The following is a 20,086-nucleotide window of genomic DNA, read 5'->3' on the forward strand; positions in this document are numbered from 1 at the left end:
TACAACTTCTTTTTTTATTCTGATTATTGTACGTGTGAGAAACTTGCAATGAGAACCGGCCTACAGACATGTGAGTTGAGTGGAGTTCGACGAAGGATGTGGTTTAAATAGTGGGGAGGAAATCTACGGAGCTCAGAATCGCCAAGATGAAAGCCCTGGTCGCTCTCACGATCGCCTGTCTCCTCTTCGCTGTGGCCGCTGCTGAGTCCCTCGAAGATGTCGATTTGGACGTTTTCTTCCAGGACCCCCAGAGGGTTAAGGCGTACGTGAATTGCCTCTTGGATAAATCCGCTTGCAATGAGAGACTGAGAGCCTACAGATGTAAGTACTATACAACATCTTTCAACAATTGAAATAAATGTATTAAATTATTAAACTTTTCCATACTAATATTAAAACTTTATGCAAGAACAACGCAATCATATATTATCATAAACTTACGATCGCTTTCAGCAATCATGGCTGATGAATGTAAAATGTTAAGGGTCATCAAAGAAATAATTTTCATTTCATTAACGTTCGTATTGGAATTGAACGGGTTACATCAGCTGCTTGTATATGCGGATGACGTGAATATGTTAGGAGAAAATCCACAAACGATTAGGGAAAACACGGAAATTTTACTGGAAGCAAGTAAAGAGATAGGTTTGGAAGTAAATCCTGAAAAGACAAAGTATATGATTATGTCTCGTGACCAGAATATTGTACGAAATGGAAAAATAAAAATTGGAAATTTATCTTTCGAAGAGATGGAGAAGTTCAAATATCTTTGAGCAACAGTAACAAATATAAATGATACTCGGGAGGAAATTAAACACAGAATAAATATGGGAAATGCCTGTTATTATTCGATTGAGAAGCTTTTATCATCCAGTGTGCTGTCAAAAAATCTGAAAGTTAGAATTTATAAAATAGTTATATTACTGGTTGTTCTTTATGGTTGCGAAACTTGGACGCTCACTTTGAGAGAGGAACATAGGTTACGGATTTTTGAAAATGAGGTTCTCAGGAAAATATTTTGAGCTAAGAGGGATGAAGTTACAGGAGAATGGAGAAAGTTACACAACACAGAACTGCACGCATTGTATTCTTCACCTGACATAATTAGGAACATTAAATCCAGACGTTTTAGATGGGCAGGGCATATAGCACGTATGGGCGAATCCAGAAATGAATATAGAGTGTTAGTTGGGAGGCCGGAGGGAAAAAGACCATTAGGGAAGCCGAGACGTAAATGAGAAGATAATATTAAAATGGATTTAAGGGAGGTGGGATTTGATGATAGATAATGGATTAATCTTGCTCAGAATAGGAACCGATGGCGGGCTTATGTGAGGGCGGCAATGAACCTCCGGGTTCCTTAAACGCCAGTAAGTAAGTAACGTTCGTAAGCCGAGACATCAAATAAATGGTTAAGGGGAGGGGTACTGAAAATTATGAAAATTAAAAAAAAAAATGATTGGCTATTTCACTTATTTATTTTCATACCCCAAATGGATTTAGTTCAATTCAGATTACAAATATGTTTATTTTTTTAATTAATACTCTGAGGAGGTGTGGCATTTAGAGGGTTGTCAAAATTATTTTTTCATTAAAGAATTTTTTTTGCAAATTCCTGATTACGAATCTAGTAACTTTTATGTTCTGAAGTTTGCTCCCTGAAGTTACTAGATCAATGTAGCGGAGGAGAATTTTCTTCTTCTTCTTCTTCTTCTTCCTGACAAGGTTTAGGCCTTTAGACCTGTTCCGAAGCTAACTAAACTGGTCGCTCCATCTCCTCCTTTGTCGTTCAACACTTCTTCTTCCTGAAGGTTTATAAAGTAGAGCTTGCCGTGTGGTACCTTGAAGGGGGCATTCGTAGGACATATTCTTTCCAGCTTTTTTGATACCTCTGTATTTCTTCGATAATATTTTCTTCCATCAATTGCTCTCTTATTACAGTATTTTTAATCCTATCTCTTCTAGTAATTCTCAACAATGGTCGTAAAAACCTCATTTGGGCTGCTTCCAGTCTTGTCCTTTCTCTGGTTCTCAGTGTCCACGTTTCACAAGAGTACATCAACGCTGGTTTTGATATAATATTGTGGAGTCTTTGTTTCATTTCCGTCCTCATGTTTTTACTAAAATGACGTTTGATACATCCATTTAATCTATTATATGTTTCAATATTCTCTTCAACATCTACCTTGGTATTTTAATTTCCATAAATATTCATTTTACTTTCAAATCCGTTTTTCCATAACTTTATTTTTCTTGATTCAACACGAACATTTTTTATGCCAAATATTAATCAATCTGGATCAAATTTTTACAGCAAGTATTTGTGAGGTAGCTGCATGTTTCTATGCATTTATTTTGTGAGAAATGCTGCTAGTTTATTTTATTTTATTTTTTTTTCATGAATTGAAGAGTGAACTATGCAAAATTGCCTAAGTGTCAAATCCAACATTTTTCAGGAGAAACAAAAAAATATCACACAGCTTAAAGATAATTATTTCACTTGTCACTGAAATAACTGAAAATAAGATGCAGTTTGTTGTAAGAACCTCACACATGAATGTTAAAATTGAGCCAAAATGAAAATTTGTTACAAGAAAGCTGTAAAAAATCAGTTTGTGCAACTTAATGGAACTTGGGCCTGTTGAAATATACAGGGTGAGGCATAGGAACCAAGTGTTTTTAAATTAATCATAAAACAGTTAGTTTTTGTTTTCAACACACTTTATTGGTAGAATAACGTTTGTGAGAACATACCATTTCAATTATGAGCGGAAAATTACATCTGGCATGTGATGTCCGTCTTTGTTGACGCGTTGATTAAGACGCTGACGAAAATTCACCTCTATTCTTTCCAGGAGATCTCTGTTGATTTGAGTGATGTGTTGACGTACTGTGTCCTTTAATTCATCTAATATTCGAGGCTTATCCTCGTTAACACGTGCCTTTAGGTACCCACATAGAAAAAAAATCACGTGGATAAGTCAGGGGACCGAGGGAGCCATGGAACATCACCAAATCTCGAAATGAGACGATTGGAAAACAGGAGGCAAAGAACTGTCATTGACGCTCTGGAGATATGCGCCGTGGCCCCATCTTGCTGAAACCACCCATCTTGTTTGAGTGTAAATGTAAATCGCCATGCAAAATCCGTCTTACCGTATGATTGCTGATTCCAAGAGCAGCTGAATGTCTTCGAGCAGAGCGACCTAGGCTGCGCATTATCGCTTGTCTGACTGAAAATTTTCTGGAGTACGGAAGCTGTGTTGGGGGCCGGGCGATTTATTCTTTAGTATTGCGCCTTTTTTTTTTTTTTAAGATTTTTTAACCCAACATAAGATTGTGTCACGCACGGGAATTGAATAATTGCGGTTAATATTGAATCTGTAGCAAAACTCACGCCGTATCGAGGTCACCGACTCGCCATTTCTAACAAAACAATCATACGCAAACATGCGTCCACTGCTCCATGATGCCGACTGCAGGTGAAATGCTATGAGCCACGGAATGGACTGCCACATGCCGCACGTCTCTCCCTTTCATAATGACTGAGTACAAGCCATTCCAAAAACACTTGGTTCCCATGCCCCTTCTGTATTTGAAATAGTGAATACAAAGAGCAACATAAGAGGGATGAAACTATTTCTGCAAGTTCTTTGTGGCACTTGGGATCTGAAATCATAATGACCTCAATTTCACAAACAATGGCACTTGGGCCCTTTTTCATATTTCACTCTGCAATCATATTATAGGAAATAGTATTTTAAAAATTCCAAACAATTTTTTTCGAAGTGAATAAATGAGATACTTCGTAAAATGAATGCAAAGAAATGTTTCTCTGTGTCTTTTGAATGTAACAGAACAAAATACGAAGCTTAAAAATTGAGATTTTCTACTGAAAACTTACGTTAGAAAATATTTATAAAAAGAATAGAAGTAAAAATCAAAAGTCAAAGATATTTGGAAGTTCAAAATTTGAATTTTGTTAGTCTCTTACATGGTAAATTCTATCGCCCTCTAAATTTTGTTGAAAAAAAAATGAATAGGAAATAAGTTGCCATTTTTAGCGGAGTGTCCGTTAAATTTAAAGGTGGGGTTTCGATTCATTATTGAGTTCACTATCCCTATATCGTGAAGAAATAATAGAGGGTTTTTAAATAAATTTTATTACTGCACAAATCGGCACCGAAAGTACCGGATTATTATAATAATAATAATATTATTATTATTATTATTATTATTATTATTATTATTATTATTTCAAATATTGAATGAGTATGTAAAACTTTAGACTCCGGAAATAATAATAATAATAATAATAATAATAATAATAATAATAATAATAATAATAACGGCAACAATTTGTAGATTTTAACCGAGTGTAACTGCGATTTAAAAATCGCGTGGCTAGTGACAGCATTAACAAAAATGGTCATTTTTACCAAATTTGTGAGCTAGTATTTATAGAGTGTTTAATTTTTTATGTCTCGAGATTCTGATTACGTACATCACTAGCATATTCAGCCGTGTAGAGACATATCAAGTAGACACTTCGCAGGAGGATAATGCCACATCAACTAAGAATAAGAAGTTCTAAGATACTGATAGCTAGACCATGGGTCCACACCTGTGGAGTAACGGTTAGCGTGTCTGGCCGCGAAAGTAGGTGGCCCGGGTTCGATTCCCTGTCGGGGCAAGTTACTTGGTTGAGGTTTTTTCCGGGGTTTTTCCTCAACCCAATTGGGTAACTTTCGGTCCTGGACCCCGGACTCATTTCACCGGCAATATCACCTTCATCTCATTCAGACGCTAAATAACCTAAGATGTTGATTAAGTGTTGTAAAATAACCTACTAAAAATGACTAGACCATGGAACTTTATGCACTAAGAAACCTGAAAATATGCATGCAACTATGCAGTAAAAACAGTTGAAATATACACTGAAAATTAAAATATATGCAGTAATAGTACATTATGCAACGTGCCTATAATGGTAGTAATTAAGACGCGAGTATGTTTATGAAACGAGCACAAGCGAGTTTCATAATTTTCATACGAGCGTCTTAATTACCATTATAGGCAAGTTTCATACGACTTTTTATGCTCGACCATATTTCTAACTTGAAATTATTCACAAGTATTCATGTTATTCTTATCTGACTGGGGAGAGGAAGTGACCTTGTGTAATATCTCGTAAATTGTGAGATGTGCGCTGACGCGAAAGTATTGATTTTTTGCGAGGAACAAATGTCATTGACCTTGATATAATCTAGAGAGTAAAATGAACATTAATCTTGATATAACCTGGAATTTGATTTAGACATTGAAAAACGAGATGACAAATTGAATTTATTTGAATATTATTTACAATTAACCTAATTATTATAGTAACAGAACATAACCTTCTGCGACAGTATTGGATTTCCAGCCTCCGTGACGTTTCGCTAGTTGTCTTTCGATTGCATATCCGAGAATAATCGATACTTGCGCTTTCATATTGTGACAGCGACGTGAGATTCGAACTCACGACCAGCGTCCCACATGAAAGCAGATCGCACAGGCTGCACGGAACATTGAGTGACGTCGCGCGGTGGAGAGAAGAGAGAGGGTGTATTACGTCACGCGACGAGTTTGCGCGCGCATCTGGTGCTGGTAGAGAGGAGAGGGCTCTGGATTTCTCTGGAATGCCATCTCTAGAGACGGGTGGAACCTTCGAGATTACGTCACTGTGGTTATAAATTACGGTCGCGAAGGAACGACAGCAGTTTCCAGTTTTCAGTTGATTAGTCAGCCAGTCAGTGAGAAAGCAAGCCAGTCTTGTGTACCGGAGTTCGACTCGAGTGTGCGTCCGCATCTGCGTCAGCATCCGAAGGCCTGAGTTCGAGTGCAGTGGACCGCAGTTGGAGGGACCTGAGTTCGAGTGCAGTGGACCGCAGTTGGAGGGACCCGAGTTCGAGTACAGTGAACTGTCTCTGAAGGTCTGTGGTTCGAGATACTGTGAACTCGAGTGACTGAGATAGAAGAACTGTGAACTGAGAACTGGTAGTTCTGATTTGTAAATAGTGCTTTGTAAATATTAGTTAAGATTAACAGTTCATTGTTGTGCGTAATAGTCCAAGTAAATTGTCATTGTCGTCGGTGGAGTGCTATAACGAATACTGTGTTGAGTGAAGATCCAATTGTTGACGAGAGCGTTTAAGGTGAATTGTAGAAAGGAATTATTGTTGTGACGAATAAATTACATTATTGTTACCAATAAAATTCACACTGGTGTCAGAACCGGGACATTATCGACAATGGAGAACCTACAGCTGATCCTGCAAGCCATCGCGGAACTGAAAAAGGACATAAGTGAAGTGAAAGGCGACATAAGTGAAGTGAAAGGCGACATAAGTGAAGTGAAAACGGAGATGAAAAGTGACATAAGCGGAGTGAAAGATGACGTCACTACGCAAATTGAAAGCGTTTCAGCCCACGTAGATGGAATTGTCGCCATCGTGAAAGACGAACTCAAAGCCGACCTTGACAACCTAAACAAGAATTTTACAACTATAAACGAGACAGTAACCGAATTGAGACAGGAGGTAGACCATTTCGATGGCAAAATCCGCGATCTCGAGCGCCGTCAAGAGCAGACGAGCGAATTGCTGGACAAGACGAGTGAGGTGATGGAAAAACATGCTGAAGAAAACAAGCACATCCTCGCGTTGGTGGATCGCCAGGCTAGAGAACATAAACAGATAGTTGTCGAGGAGGTTCGACGTGCCATGCAAGAAGCGGCCACAGAGTTGAGGACTCCATATAGTGCCCCTGCGGAACCATCGGCTTCAGCCAGACATCACAACATCAAGACGCCGAAGTTCGACGGTACGACGTCTTGGGCGATATTCCGTCGCCAGTTCGAGGCCATCGCAGAGCACAATGGGTGGACGCCAGCAGAGAAAACTACTCAGCTGCTGGCCGCGCTTCAGGGACAGGCGTCGGAGATTCTTCACAGCGTTCCAGAAGATGCTACAGCCGCTGAGATAATGGCGGCCTTGGAGGGACGTTATGGTGACCATCAACTTGCTGCAGCATTTAGGACCCAACTAAAAACGAGGGTCCAACAGTCAGGCGAGTCCCTGCAAGAATTCGCGATGGCGGTGGAACAACTGGCCCATAAGGCGCTCAGGGGCCTACCTAATGACTTCATCGCTGGAGAGGCGGCCTACACCTTCGGCAGCGGAGTTCGAGACCCGGAAATAAAGCAACAGCTACTCTTGGCAGAGCATCGCACCATCAATGCAGCTCTGGCGGCGACCCTCAGGATGGAGGCAGCCAAGTTGACGGCGAACGTCTCGGCATCGCACCGGATTAGGAGCGTCGCGGCGGCCGACGTCGAGGAACGTCAACCGAAATCACCCGAGCGACGAAGACGAGGAGTGCCCACCTGCTGGTCCTGCGGCGAGCCTGGACACCTGAGGAGGGACTGTGACCGATCTGGTCACAAACAGGAAAACTAAAAGGGGCCGATGCGATGAGGGGCACGTCTGCGCCGTCATCACCATCCCCTCGGCTGATTTTGAAGACGGTTAACAGAAGATGCGACGATGGGCTGATTGCTGACGGATGGATAAGAGGCCGCCCATGCAGAGTACCGGTAGACACCGGGGCGTCGCTCACTATCGCCAGACCGGAAGTCGTGCGTGGACTACCTGGGAGGACGCCGCTGCGCCGGTATGAGCTACGTACTGCCTCAGGCGAGAACCTGCCCATCCAAAAAGAGGTTTTCCTCGACTTGACCTTGGGAAAGAGGAGACTGGAGATGTGGGTGTTCGTCGCCAACATCACTGAAGACGTCATCCTGGGACTCGACGCCATGCGGATCTTTGATGCAACGGTGGACGTCCGGCGCCGTATCCTCCGTTTTGGTCAGGATGAAGTGTTCCTGAGGGACGTCGAAGACCAACCCATGGCCGGCAGACTCACCTTGGAGAATCAAGTGACAATCCCAGCAGGCTGCGAGATGGTGGTGACGGCAAGACTGGACGGACAACCTAAGAGAAACCTGCTCCTTGATTTGCAAACAACTCCGATAGATGGGGTTTATGTGGCCAGATCCCTACTCCCGAATCAGAAGGTGGTACCGGTGAGGGTCCTGAATGTCACCAATCGGGACAAGGAGGTGCCTAGTGGAACTGTACTAGGTAACGTCGAGCCGGTGGTGTCTGTGACGTCGCTGGCAGAAAACGAGGAGTGTCACCGACCACGTCCAGATCTAGACCCATCACTGAAAGAGCTGGCTCGAGAATTGCCGGCGAATTTAAGCAAAAGAGAAAGAAGACAAGTCCACGATCTACTGACAGAGTTTCAGGACGTGTTCAGTCTGTCTGAAAACGACTACGGGAGAACGGAGAAAGTTCAGCACCGCATTGACACCGGAAATGCTCGCCCAATCAGACAACCTCCTCGACGCGTCCCTCTAGCTAAACAGAGGGAGATTGACAGCCAACTGGAGGGCATGAAAGCAAGAGGGGTCATCGAGGAATCCGACAGCCCTTGGTCATCACCTGTGGTGCTGGTGAAGAAGAAGAATGGGGACCTGCGTTTCTGCGTGGACTATAGAAGACTGAATGACGTCACCAGGAAAGATTGCTTTCCCCTTCCACGAATTGACGACACCTTGGACACTCTGGCCGGAGCAGAGTGGTTCTCGACGTTGGATCTCAAGTCAGGATACTGGCAGGTGGCGCTACATCCTGAGGACAAGGAGAAAACGGCATTCTCTACAGGCCAGGGACTATGGCAGTTCACCGTTATGCCGTTCGGCCTCTGCAACGCCCCGGCTACATTCCAGAGACTAATGGAGTCCGTAATGAGAGGCCTGACATACGACACCTGTTTGCTGTACCTTGATGACGTCATCGTGGTGGGCAAGACTTTCAGCGAGCAGCTGTTGAACCTGAGGAAAGTGTTCGAGAGACTGCGACAAGCCAGGCTGAAGTTGAACCCGAAGAAATGTCATCTATTCCAGAAGAAGGTCAACTACTTGGGACACGTAGTAGGGACCAACGGAGTGGCCACGGACCCGGAGAAGCTACAAGCCGTCAGAGGATGGCCGAGACCGAGGGACAAGCAGGAGCTGCGCCGCTTTCTCGGCCTCTGCACTTATTACAGAAGGTTCGTAGCTGGGTACGCCAACATCGCTAAGCCTCTAACCCAGCTGACCGAGGAGAAACGACAATTCCAGTGGACAGACGAGGCGGAGTCATCCTTCCAGTCGCTGAAAGAGGCGCTCTGCACTGCTCCTGTACTGGGATATCCCATCCCTGGAAGGAAGTTCACGCTCGACACGGACGCTAGCAACGTAGGCATCGGCGGAGTACTCTCTCAGGAACAGGATGGGCAAGAGAGGGTGATTGCCTACTTCAGCCGAACATTGTCCAAGGCTGAGAGAAACTACTGCGTGACCCGTAGAGAACTTCTTGCCATTGTGGAAGCCCTGAAGCATTTCCACAAATATTTGTATGGCCAGGAGTTTCATCTGAGGACAGACCATTCTGCACTCACCTGGCTATTGGGCTTCAAGAATCTGGAGGGGCAGACCGCCCGTTGGGTTCAACGTCTGCAGGAGTACAACTTCACCTCTGAACACCGACAAGGGAAGAAACATTCCAACGCTGATGCCCTATCACGACGTCCGTGCCCGGATGGCTGCAAACACTGCCTGAAAGTAGAAGATCGGGATGGCGCCCACGCAATCCGAGCAATTGCCGCCCAGCCGAGCCCAGGATGGGATAACGCCGCCATAAGGAGGGAGCAGCTGGAGGACCCAAACATTGGACAGCTACTACGTGATGTGGAGTCCGGCCAGAGACCAGTATGGGCCGATATCGCCAACCGTAGCACCACTTACAAGAGCTACTGGGCCCAGTGGGAATCCTTCACTGTCAAGGACGGTATCCTGAAGAGGATTTGGGAGTCGGCCGATGGAAGGACCCGCATAGAACAACTTGTCCTGCCCAGGAGCAAGGTGAAGGAAGTGCTGGAGGAGACTCATGCTGGAGTGACTGGAGGCCACCTGGGAGCCAACAGGACGCTGGACAAGTTAAGGCAGAGGTTCTATTGGTTGCATCAGAGAACCGACACGGAACAATGGTGCCGAAGATGCGACACCTGTGCAGCCAGTCGCGGACCAAAGACCCGCAGCAGGGGAGCCATGCAGCAGTACAACGTGGGAGCTCCTTTTGAGAGGATCGCCATCGACGTTGCTGGACCGTTCCCGGTCACGGATCGCGGGAACCGCTACCTGCTAGTCGCCATGGATTACTTCACAAAATGGCCAGAGGTGTACGCGATTCCCAACCAAGAGGCTTCGACGGTGGCCGACGCGCTCCTTGACAACTTCATCTGCCGATTCGGGGTGCCCCGGGAATTGCATAGCGATCAGGGGCGCAACTTCGAATCCAACCTGATGGGAGAATTGTTCGAGCGTCTGGGGGTGCATAAAACCAGGACCACTCCCCTCCACCCACAGTCCGATGGTATGGTGGAACGCTACATCAAAACCTTGGAAGAGCATCTGCGGAAGGTGGTGTCCAACCATCAACGAGACTGGGATGCCAGAGTCCCACTGTTCCTCTTGGCCTACAGAGCTTCGGTCCACGATACAACAGGGATGACACCGGAAAACATGGTCTTCGGGAGAGAGCTGCGCCTGCCCTGTGATCTGCTGTTTGGCACGCCACCCAGCGCCGACCAGCCAGCGACTGACTATGTGGCAGAACTCACCGAGAAGTTGAATGGAATTCACCAACTGGCCAGAGAGCACCTCAAGATGGCCAGCGACAGGATGAAGGTGCGCTACGACAGATTAGCCAACTCTGCAGGATTCCAGGAGGGCGACCTGGTGTGGCTGTATCGACCTACCAGGACCAAAGGGAAATCACCAAAGCTGCAGCGTGCCTGGGATGGACCATACCGCGTGGTGACCCGGATCAACGACGTGGTGTACCGCATCCAGCGACAACCTCGAGGGAAGATGATGGTGGTGCATCTGGACCGATTAGCAGCCTACCAAGGGACTGCCCGAGACGAGCAGTCCTAAGGAGGGAGCAATGTGACAGCGACGTGAGATTCGAACTCACGACCAGCGTCCCACATGAAAGCAGATCGCACAGGCTGCACGGAACATTGAGTGACGTCGCGCGGTGGAGAGAAGAGAGAGGGTGTATTACGTCACGCGACGAGTTTGCGCGCGCATCTGGTGCTGGTAGAGAGGAGAGGGCTCTGGATTTCTCTGGAATGCCATCTCTAGAGACGGGTGGAACCTTCGAGATTACGTCACTGTGGTTATAAATTACGGTCGCGAAGGAACGACAGCAGTTTCCAGTTTTCAGTTGATTAGTCAGCCAGTCAGTGAGAAAGCAAGCCAGTCTTGTGTACCGGAGTTCGACTCGAGTGTGCGTCCGCATCTGCGTCAGCATCCGAAGGCCTGAGTTCGAGTGCAGTGGACCGCAGTTGGAGGGACCTGAGTTCGAGTGCAGTGGACCGCAGTTGGAGGGACCCGAGTTCGAGTACAGTGAACTGTCTCTGAAGGTCTGTGGTTCGAGATACTGTGAACTCGAGTGACTGAGATAGAAGAACTGTGAACTGAGAACTGGTAGTTCTGATTTGTAAATAGTGCTTTGTAAATATTAGTTAAGATTAACAGTTCATTGTTGTGCGTAATAGTCCAAGTAAATTGTCATTGTCGTCGGTGGAGTGCTATAACGAATACTGTGTTGAGTGAAGATCCAATTGTTGACGAGAGCGTTTAAGGTGAATTGTAGAAAGGAATTATTGTTGTGACGAATAAATTACATTATTGTTACCAATAAAACTCACAATATTGCTACAATGGTGTTTTCTGATTGGTGGAACACCTGAACTTTAATGAATAAGTGTACTTTAATGATGTCCATTAAGGGGCTGCTACCAGGTGTATAATTACTACATTTCGGCATGTTCGAGCATAAAAAATAAAATTTCGAATTTTATTTGGTTTAATAACATGATATAAATAAAATAGTAATTTAAAGAAATAATAATCATCAAACCATCATTTTTATTAAATCTATTTCTCTATAAATGTATTAATTGCTCATTTTACACACTTATTTCATTTGGAACATTTCTAACTTCCCAGCTTGTTTTTTTAATTTTATTTGCCATTTACGTAATATCAATACACAGCCAACGATTTCTCCATGTTCTCTGCTGTGGAACTTCTCCTTTTATCTGTCAAAAATTATTTTAAATACCTAGAACGATCTCTCGACATCACATGATGTGATGCATGTTTATAAGGTTGGTTGTGCAGTAAAACTTGTCGAAACTAAAATTTATACTCCACGTGAATTGATTGTCGCAGTTGTTATATTGTTTTGTTTCTATGAAGTCAAAGAGCATTAGCAGCATAGTCATCGCAGTAATTTCGTGACCTTAGCATAATTGACTTTATTATCACAGGCGTCTAAGCCTCATGTTAAAGTGGAAAGCTACCTAATTTACACACCAGGACGACACCGTCGTCGCTGCAATTTCATTCTCAACAGTGATTAACCGATTATTGATTTTATTTCTTACATATTTTTGTTTATATTTCTTGCAAATAACTCTTATTTTTATCAGAGAGGAATTTTAATATCAGATAATAAATCGAGAAAAACAAGGAAAGATGTTAATATATGGATTAATTAATTTTATTTTTTGGGTTATTTTACGACGCTGATAATGCCGGTGAAATGAGTCCGGGGTCCAGCACCGAAAGTTACCCAGCATTTGCTCGTATTGGGTCGAGGGAAAACCCCCGAAAAACTTCAATCATGTAACTTGCCCCGACCGGGATTCGAACCCGGGCCACCTGGTTTCGCGGCCAGACGCGCTGACCGTTACTCCACAGGTGTGGACAGTATATGGATTAAAATATACAAATAATAAAAATATACATGCGTTTGATTAAAAATTGACTTGATCCCAACCAGCTTGACTTAAATCGTACTAAAACTGCGGTTGTACTATTTTCGTTAACATCTGTTGGTATGGAATCTCCTGATTAGCTCTTGTATTTAAAAATTCATACATCCAATAATATTCTTCTAATTATTGTAACTGTCCTATTCTAAACGAATCTCCTAATGTTAAGTATCTCGGAATAATAATCGACCAACGTTGAGATAAACGTGTTCTTTTTCTTTGCAATAAATTAAGAAAAAACTATTCGCTAATTTATTATCCTACAAAATTACTTTACGATTGATTTACCTCGCATTAGTACAAGCTATATTGCAGGATGATATTATAGGATGGGGTTGTACTTTCAGTACCTTCCTCATGCCAATAATACTTCTACAGAGAAGAAGAATAATAAAAATATGTCTTAACAAGCTCATTGAGTATCTCTCGGAACAGTTGTATTCTGAATTCAAATTATTAGATATCCATCAAATTTATAACAACGTCTTATTGAAGTTCGTTAATAAAAACCGAAATATATTTAATTTGAATTCACATAAATATAAAACTGAAAGATCAGACAACATATGCCTGATAGAACCTAAATGTACCACAATACTGCAACTTATAATCTCACTAGCAACTTCGGTCCAAAACTTTATAATAAGATATCACTTTCGCTAATATGTTTTCGCGGGATATCAGCCGAGTTAAAATTTTGGAATGTTCCAAGCTTTCAACTGCTATCTGAAGATGGCTGCAGAGATAGCAGTTGAAAGCTTGGAACATTCCAAAATTTTTTAACTCGGCTGATATCCCGCGAAAACATATTAGCGAACCAACGCCGAGAAAGCCTCAAATCATACAAGATATCACTTTGCTAATGCTGCTTATTTAAAAACACCAATTAAAAGAAAACTGTTTAGAATGGAAATATATAATAGTTTAAATTACTATAATATCTGTGTTTTTCTTTTTCTCCTTTTACTTTATCATATTTTATTAATAAAATGTCTTAAAATTTTGTGGAATGCCGCCTGAGCACGAGTATGTACTCTTTCTGGAGATGTTACAGTGATTTTTATAGACGTAAAAATATATATGCAACTAATATTTGTTCTAGTAATAAATTATTTATTATTATTATTATTAATTATTATTATTATTATTATTATTATTATTATTATTATTATTATTATTATTATTATTATTATTATTATTATTATTATTATTATTATTTAAAAAGAAAAACCCTCGAAATATGAATTTATCCAAAATAAAGTTGCCTTTTTTTTTTTTTTCGAAAGTAAAAATCATAATCGGCAAAGATCCACTTTAACTTCCTCAATATGCCAAATCAATAAAACATGCAATTGCATGAAGTTCCGCGGTCTAGTGATGATTCTTACAAGATAATTTTCCACATAACTTCTACAGAATTCTACTATAATAATTGTTTATATTACTTTTGATACTCTTAACTTTTGACTTACTTTTAATACTTTTAACACTCATTATAGAGTGTTAGTTGGGAGGCCGGAGGGAAAAAGACCTTTGGGGAGGCCTAGACGTAGATGGGAAGATAATATTAAAATGGATTTGAGGGAGGTGGGATATGATGATAGAGGCTGGATTAATCTTGTCCAGGATAGGGAGCGGTGGCGGGCTTATGTGAGGGCGGCAATGATCCTCCAGGTTCCTTAAAATCCAGTAAGTAAGTAAGTAAGTAAGTAAGTAAGTAAGCAAGTAAGTAAGCAAGTAAGTATTACTTTAAATTTGTAATTTTTTCACGTAACTTAAACGATGTAAACTACTGAACTATTCTTTATTAAGTTTACTTATACACACGTTAACATTATCTGTTGTCCTATCGCGTGTTTAGGATCTGTGGGTATACCAGTAGGTCGTGTTTACTATTGTTGAGTTGCTGTTTCTATTATGTGTTGTAGATGCCTTGTTTACAAGTAATTGATTTGAGATTTCGTTTAATGTTTATGCTATTGATGGTTGAGGCGGTGGTGAATCATGGTATGTAAATTTCCAATCCGGCATTTGTCTTTGTGACTGAGAGAAACCATGAAAAACCCCAGTCAGGCTGTCGGCCCCTCTCGAATGAGAGTCTTGAACGCTACCGTCTGAGTCAACTCGGTTATTGAAATTACTCGTATAATTTTACACTCCTCTTAAAGAAAAATAGTATTTGACAAACGACTCTGATAAAACTCGTGCCTGGAGCATGAGTGATGGATTTTACATAAGGTTTCTTTATTCAGAAGTCGTCCTTTCAACTTCATATGTAAGTAATTTATTCCAGATTGTCTTTAGAGTTTCATTGGAGATAGTTTACCTGGCATTCGCCTTACAGTTGGGGAAAATCTCGAAAAAAAAAAACAATCATGTAATCAGCCCAAGCGGGAACCGAACCCACGACTTAGTTTAAGATGCTAAACAGGTATATCAAAGAAGTAAATAAACCCGAATTTGTTACAAATATCAAGCGAAACAAGTAGATGTTTTAATGCAGTTGTAGTTATGCTGAAAGCCTATTTGATGTCTGCTTTCAACACTAGAAAGAAACATTCGATATCACAATTACTCACATATTATTGTTCAGTCAACTTTCCGAAGATAGCTCTGAACCTCATAAGTGACACCAATCAGGCATCACTCATGAGGCAACTAAGCCAGGAGATAATGAGGTAGTGTGGCCAGTTCCTTTCCCTAATCATATGGATGAAATTTTGAATTTATCAGTGGATAATATCGTCACCTGAATGCAAGAACTAGGTAACTTGATTTTTTCTATTTTTTGGCATTGCCTATTTACTTATTTATTGCACTAAGGAATATGTCTCGTTTTCTTTTACCTATTTGTTACATTGCAAAGTAGATGTCGCTGGTATCGTTCAATCAGTTACCTAGTTCTTGCGTTACATTTTGTGCGATTTTTGCTCTGCTATAAAAGAGGTAACCATCCCTCTTAGCCCCAAATATTTTCCTAAGAACCTTATTTTCAAACACCCTTAATCTCTTCCTCTCTCAAAGTGAAAGTCCAAGTTTCACAACCATACAGAACAACCGGTAATATAACTGTTTCATAAATTCTAACTTTCAGATTTTTTGACAGAAGACTAGATGACAAAAGCTTCTCAACCGAATGATAACACGCATTTCCCACATTTATTCTGCGTTTAATTTAATTTAATTTAATTTCCTGCGTTTAAAGTTACACAATGCAGAGCCGCGGGCATTATATACTTCACCTGACATAATTTGGAACATAAAATCCAGACGTTTGAGATGGGCGGGGCATGTAGCACGTATGGGCGAATCCAGAAATGCATATAGTGTTAGTTGGGAGGCCGGAGGGAAAAAGACCTTTGGGGAGGCCGAGACGTAGATGGGAAGATAATATTAAAATGGACTTGAGGGAGGTGGGATATGATGGTAGAGACTGGATTAATCTTGCTCAGGATAGGGACCCATGGCGGGCTTATGTGAGGGCGGCAATGAGTCTCCGGGTTCCTTAAAAGCCAGTAAGTAAGTAAGTAAGTAAGTAAGTAAGTAAGTAAGTAAGTAAGTAAGTAAGTAAGTAAGTAAGTAAGTAAGTAAGTAAGTAAGTAAGTAAGTAAGTAAGTAAGTAAGTAAGTAAGTAAGTAAGTAAGTAAGTAAGTAAGTAAGTAAGTAAGTAAGTTAAGTAAGTAAGTAAGTAAGTATAAAATAGGTAACTAAAAAACGCAAATTTCGAGTTACCTAGTTCTTGCATTCAGGCGACGATATGTTCTGGCAGATGGTCGTTTTGGACAAGGAATTAATGAAATGTAATCCACCGTATTATTTATTTCTCTCAGCCAAAATGAAGGTCTATGCTTTCATTGTTTCTTTCTCCTTTTACTGAATATAATTTAATCTCCTAAAATGCATGCATTATCATCTTTTTTATCACCTATACAAAAACTAAATAACTGAGTAATGGAATTAACCTTGTAGATATAATTACTAGCAGAAACAGAATGTTGCCTTAAGAATGGGGACAGAAACAAAACTTTAATAAAAACGCTGATTTAGTGTAAATAAATTAGTTTTGCTACTTCACTCATTGAAGCAGTTCAAATATCTGCACACAGAAAGGATAAAACTGAAATTACTTAAATTATTTGTTATCATAAATCAATGTTCTCTTAAATTGACTGAGCATATGGAAAATTGAATCAATGGATTTCCCAAAACACGCTATGAAATGTTTCATATAAAATTATTTTTATCTCGAAAAGGGTGCGAAAAAGATCAAAATTGTATTAAACATTTTGGTTCGAAATATCTCAAAGAATAACCCCACAAATTAATGATATTACTTATTGTTCACTCTGTATAGGTTCATATTCATTCATTCATTCATTCATAGTGTTCTGCCCAAGGACATGTCCTTCACTGCAATCTCAGCAATCTCCAATCTTTCCTATTTTCTGCCTTCCTCTTGTCTTCGCATATGATCCATATATCTTAATGCCGTCCATCATCTGTTATCTTCTTCTTCCCCGAACTCTTCTCCCATTCACCATTCCTTCCATATATATGTATGTCTCATTTTGACTTCATAAAACTACATGCCATTCAATCTAATAATACTTTGTACTCAACAAACGGTTTACCATGTCAAGATCTTTAATATTTTGTACAGAATTGCTAACAGTAGAATATGTTATTTTTGCAGCATGGTTGGAGCAAGCGTATGAAGACCAATGCAGCAAATGTTCCGAGAAACAGAAATTTCTGGTCAGGAAGACTGTGGAAATCAGCAGGGTAAAGGTGCCCGAGATTTGGACTAAGATACCAAAACTATACGATCCTGATGGATCTCGTACACAGAAGTTCGAGGAGTTCATCAAAGGACACTGAACAAACAAGGACAAGGAGGACAAATTATTACTTCTTCTTTCCAAATCACTACTCCTTAATGATTACCTTAGAAACTCATATTAAACGTAAAACATTCAAATCATCACCAAATATTAAAAACAAGTCTACAACTGATATAGATTGCAAAATGACCTGTAATATGTCTTTTGTTTTATGTTAAATAAAACTATTTTCATATTATTTTCTCTCTTTATGACACTTGTTTTACTAAAGGTCTCACTTCCTATATCTCTCCTCAAGAGAATTCTATATTTTTTAAATTTTAGTAGGTTATTTTACGACGCTTTATCATCTTAGGTTATTTAGCTTCTGAATGAGATGAAGGTGATAATGCCGGTGAAATGAGTCCGGGGTCCAACACCGAAAGTTACCCAGCATTTGCTCATATTGGGTGAGGGAAAACCCCGGAAAAAACCTGAACCAGGTAACTTGCCCCGACCGGGAATCGAACCCGGGCCACCTGGTTTCGCGGCTAACCGTTACTCCACAGGTGTGGACGAGAGAATTCTATAGAAATACAATTGAGTTACGAGAAGTCATGTCATTTAATGATGAGGTTCTTTATGTTATTGGGTTATTTTACGACGCTATATCAACAACTGATATTATTTAGCGTCTAAATGAAATGAAGGAGATAATGCCGGTGAAATGCGTCCGGAGTCCAGCATCGAAAGTTACCCAGCATTTGGTAGTTATTGGGTTGAGGGGAAAACCCCGGAAAAAAACTTTAACCAGGTAACTTGCCCCTACCGGGATTCGAACCCGGGCCACTTGGTTTCGCGGCCAGACGCGCTGACCGTTACTCCTGAGGTATGGACTTCTATGATGGTTATTTGAAGTGAAGACCTTTTATTGTGATTAGAGATGGCCGATATTTCACAAACCGATATTTTGTCACAGGTATTTTTTGTCACAGATAAACCTGTTACTGATGACGCGAAATATCTGTGACAAAATATCGCTATCGAAATCTGCTCCGTATTCAGTACTCTGCGACTGATATTTTCTCCTCTACGTCGTAGGTTTGCGCGTGCGCATGATACAATATCAGCAATCTGGCCGTAGTTTCTCCATATTATTATAAATTATGTAGTTATTACACGATTTAAATAATAACACCATTGGTTACCAGTACTTAATCTTGTGTAAAATCCTGTCTGAACAAGTGTTTCGTTTTGTAATTATTTTCCAATGTTTTTCCGAATACTTATGTTTCATTAATTTTTATTCTATGACTCAATATTATAATGTTAATGCACGACATAAAATAATTTATCCATCATAATAAAAAGGATCAATTTTTAAAACGATTAGGATAATCATATAACCTCAATTTCTCCATACCCAACTACATTTAAAAATGATAAACTGGTTCAATATCTATAATATAACCCCTTGGTACATGAGACAAACTTTTCAGATGTTACTGTTCAGTTAGATAAGTGTTTATTTGTTAATGGTACATGTACATAATTTCTTTGTTGGATTTTCCCATATAAATCACTGATGAGTGGTGTGTTTAGAGAAATTGTATTCATATTTCACTGCTCTTCAATATTTCCTGCTAATTTTTTTTATCGGTGTGACAAAATATCGGGGTAATTCATGCATATTGTGCTTACGTCTCGATATAAAATATCGATGTGACAAAATCACCGATAAAAGTCACAGATATTTAATTGTCACAGTCACAGTTGTCATATATACTTTAAAATATCGTTTAAGCTCATCTCTAATTGTGATATAATCTAAGTTGTGTAATTATATCAATTTCTTATCATATAAATTTGTTTTATTATTATTATTATTATTATTATTATTAATGTATTCAAATGTAACAACCATAAAGAATTTACCAGGAAATATGGACGTATTTAAGTTTCTTTGCTTTACAACGTTGCTCTTCTGGAGTGACATACAACGTTTTTCTACTGTAAAAATTCGAAAAGCTGTGTTAAGGCCTCTCCACACCGACGCGAAATAATCGCACCGGTGGCGAATGTTTCGCTTCGCAAAGTTGCCACTGCCTCAGTGTACATTGCGGTATATGAGTGTGCCCACACCGACGCGAAAGTATCGCCGGACTTCTGCGAATCTGCAGCGTTGATATTTAGATTCGCCGCCTGCAATGCATATATAGGCTACAAATGGTGTGAATATTTACTGAAGTAAGCTACATTATTTTCTCGCAATA

The 20,086-nt window shown here is 40.7% G+C and overlaps 1 protein-coding gene across 1 annotated transcript; it reads left to right on the forward strand.

Annotated features, from left to right (window-relative positions):
- The first annotated feature begins 105 nt into the window (after positions 1-105).
- On the forward strand, positions 106-18,070 carry LOC138708942 (allergen Tha p 1-like). The gene is made up of 2 exons (XM_069839324.1): positions 106-321; positions 17,687-18,070. Exons 1-2 carry the CDS (start codon positions 147-149, stop codon positions 17,869-17,871), a joined length of 360 nt encoding a protein of 119 aa, XP_069695425.1. The 5' UTR covers positions 106-146; the 3' UTR covers positions 17,872-18,070.
- The last annotated feature ends 2,016 nt before the right edge of the window (positions 18,071-20,086 follow it).

This window comes from Periplaneta americana, chromosome 11, assembly GCF_040183065.1.
Source record: "Periplaneta americana isolate PAMFEO1 chromosome 11, P.americana_PAMFEO1_priV1, whole genome shotgun sequence".
Taxonomy (NCBI): Eukaryota; Metazoa; Arthropoda; class Insecta; order Blattodea; family Blattidae; genus Periplaneta; species Periplaneta americana.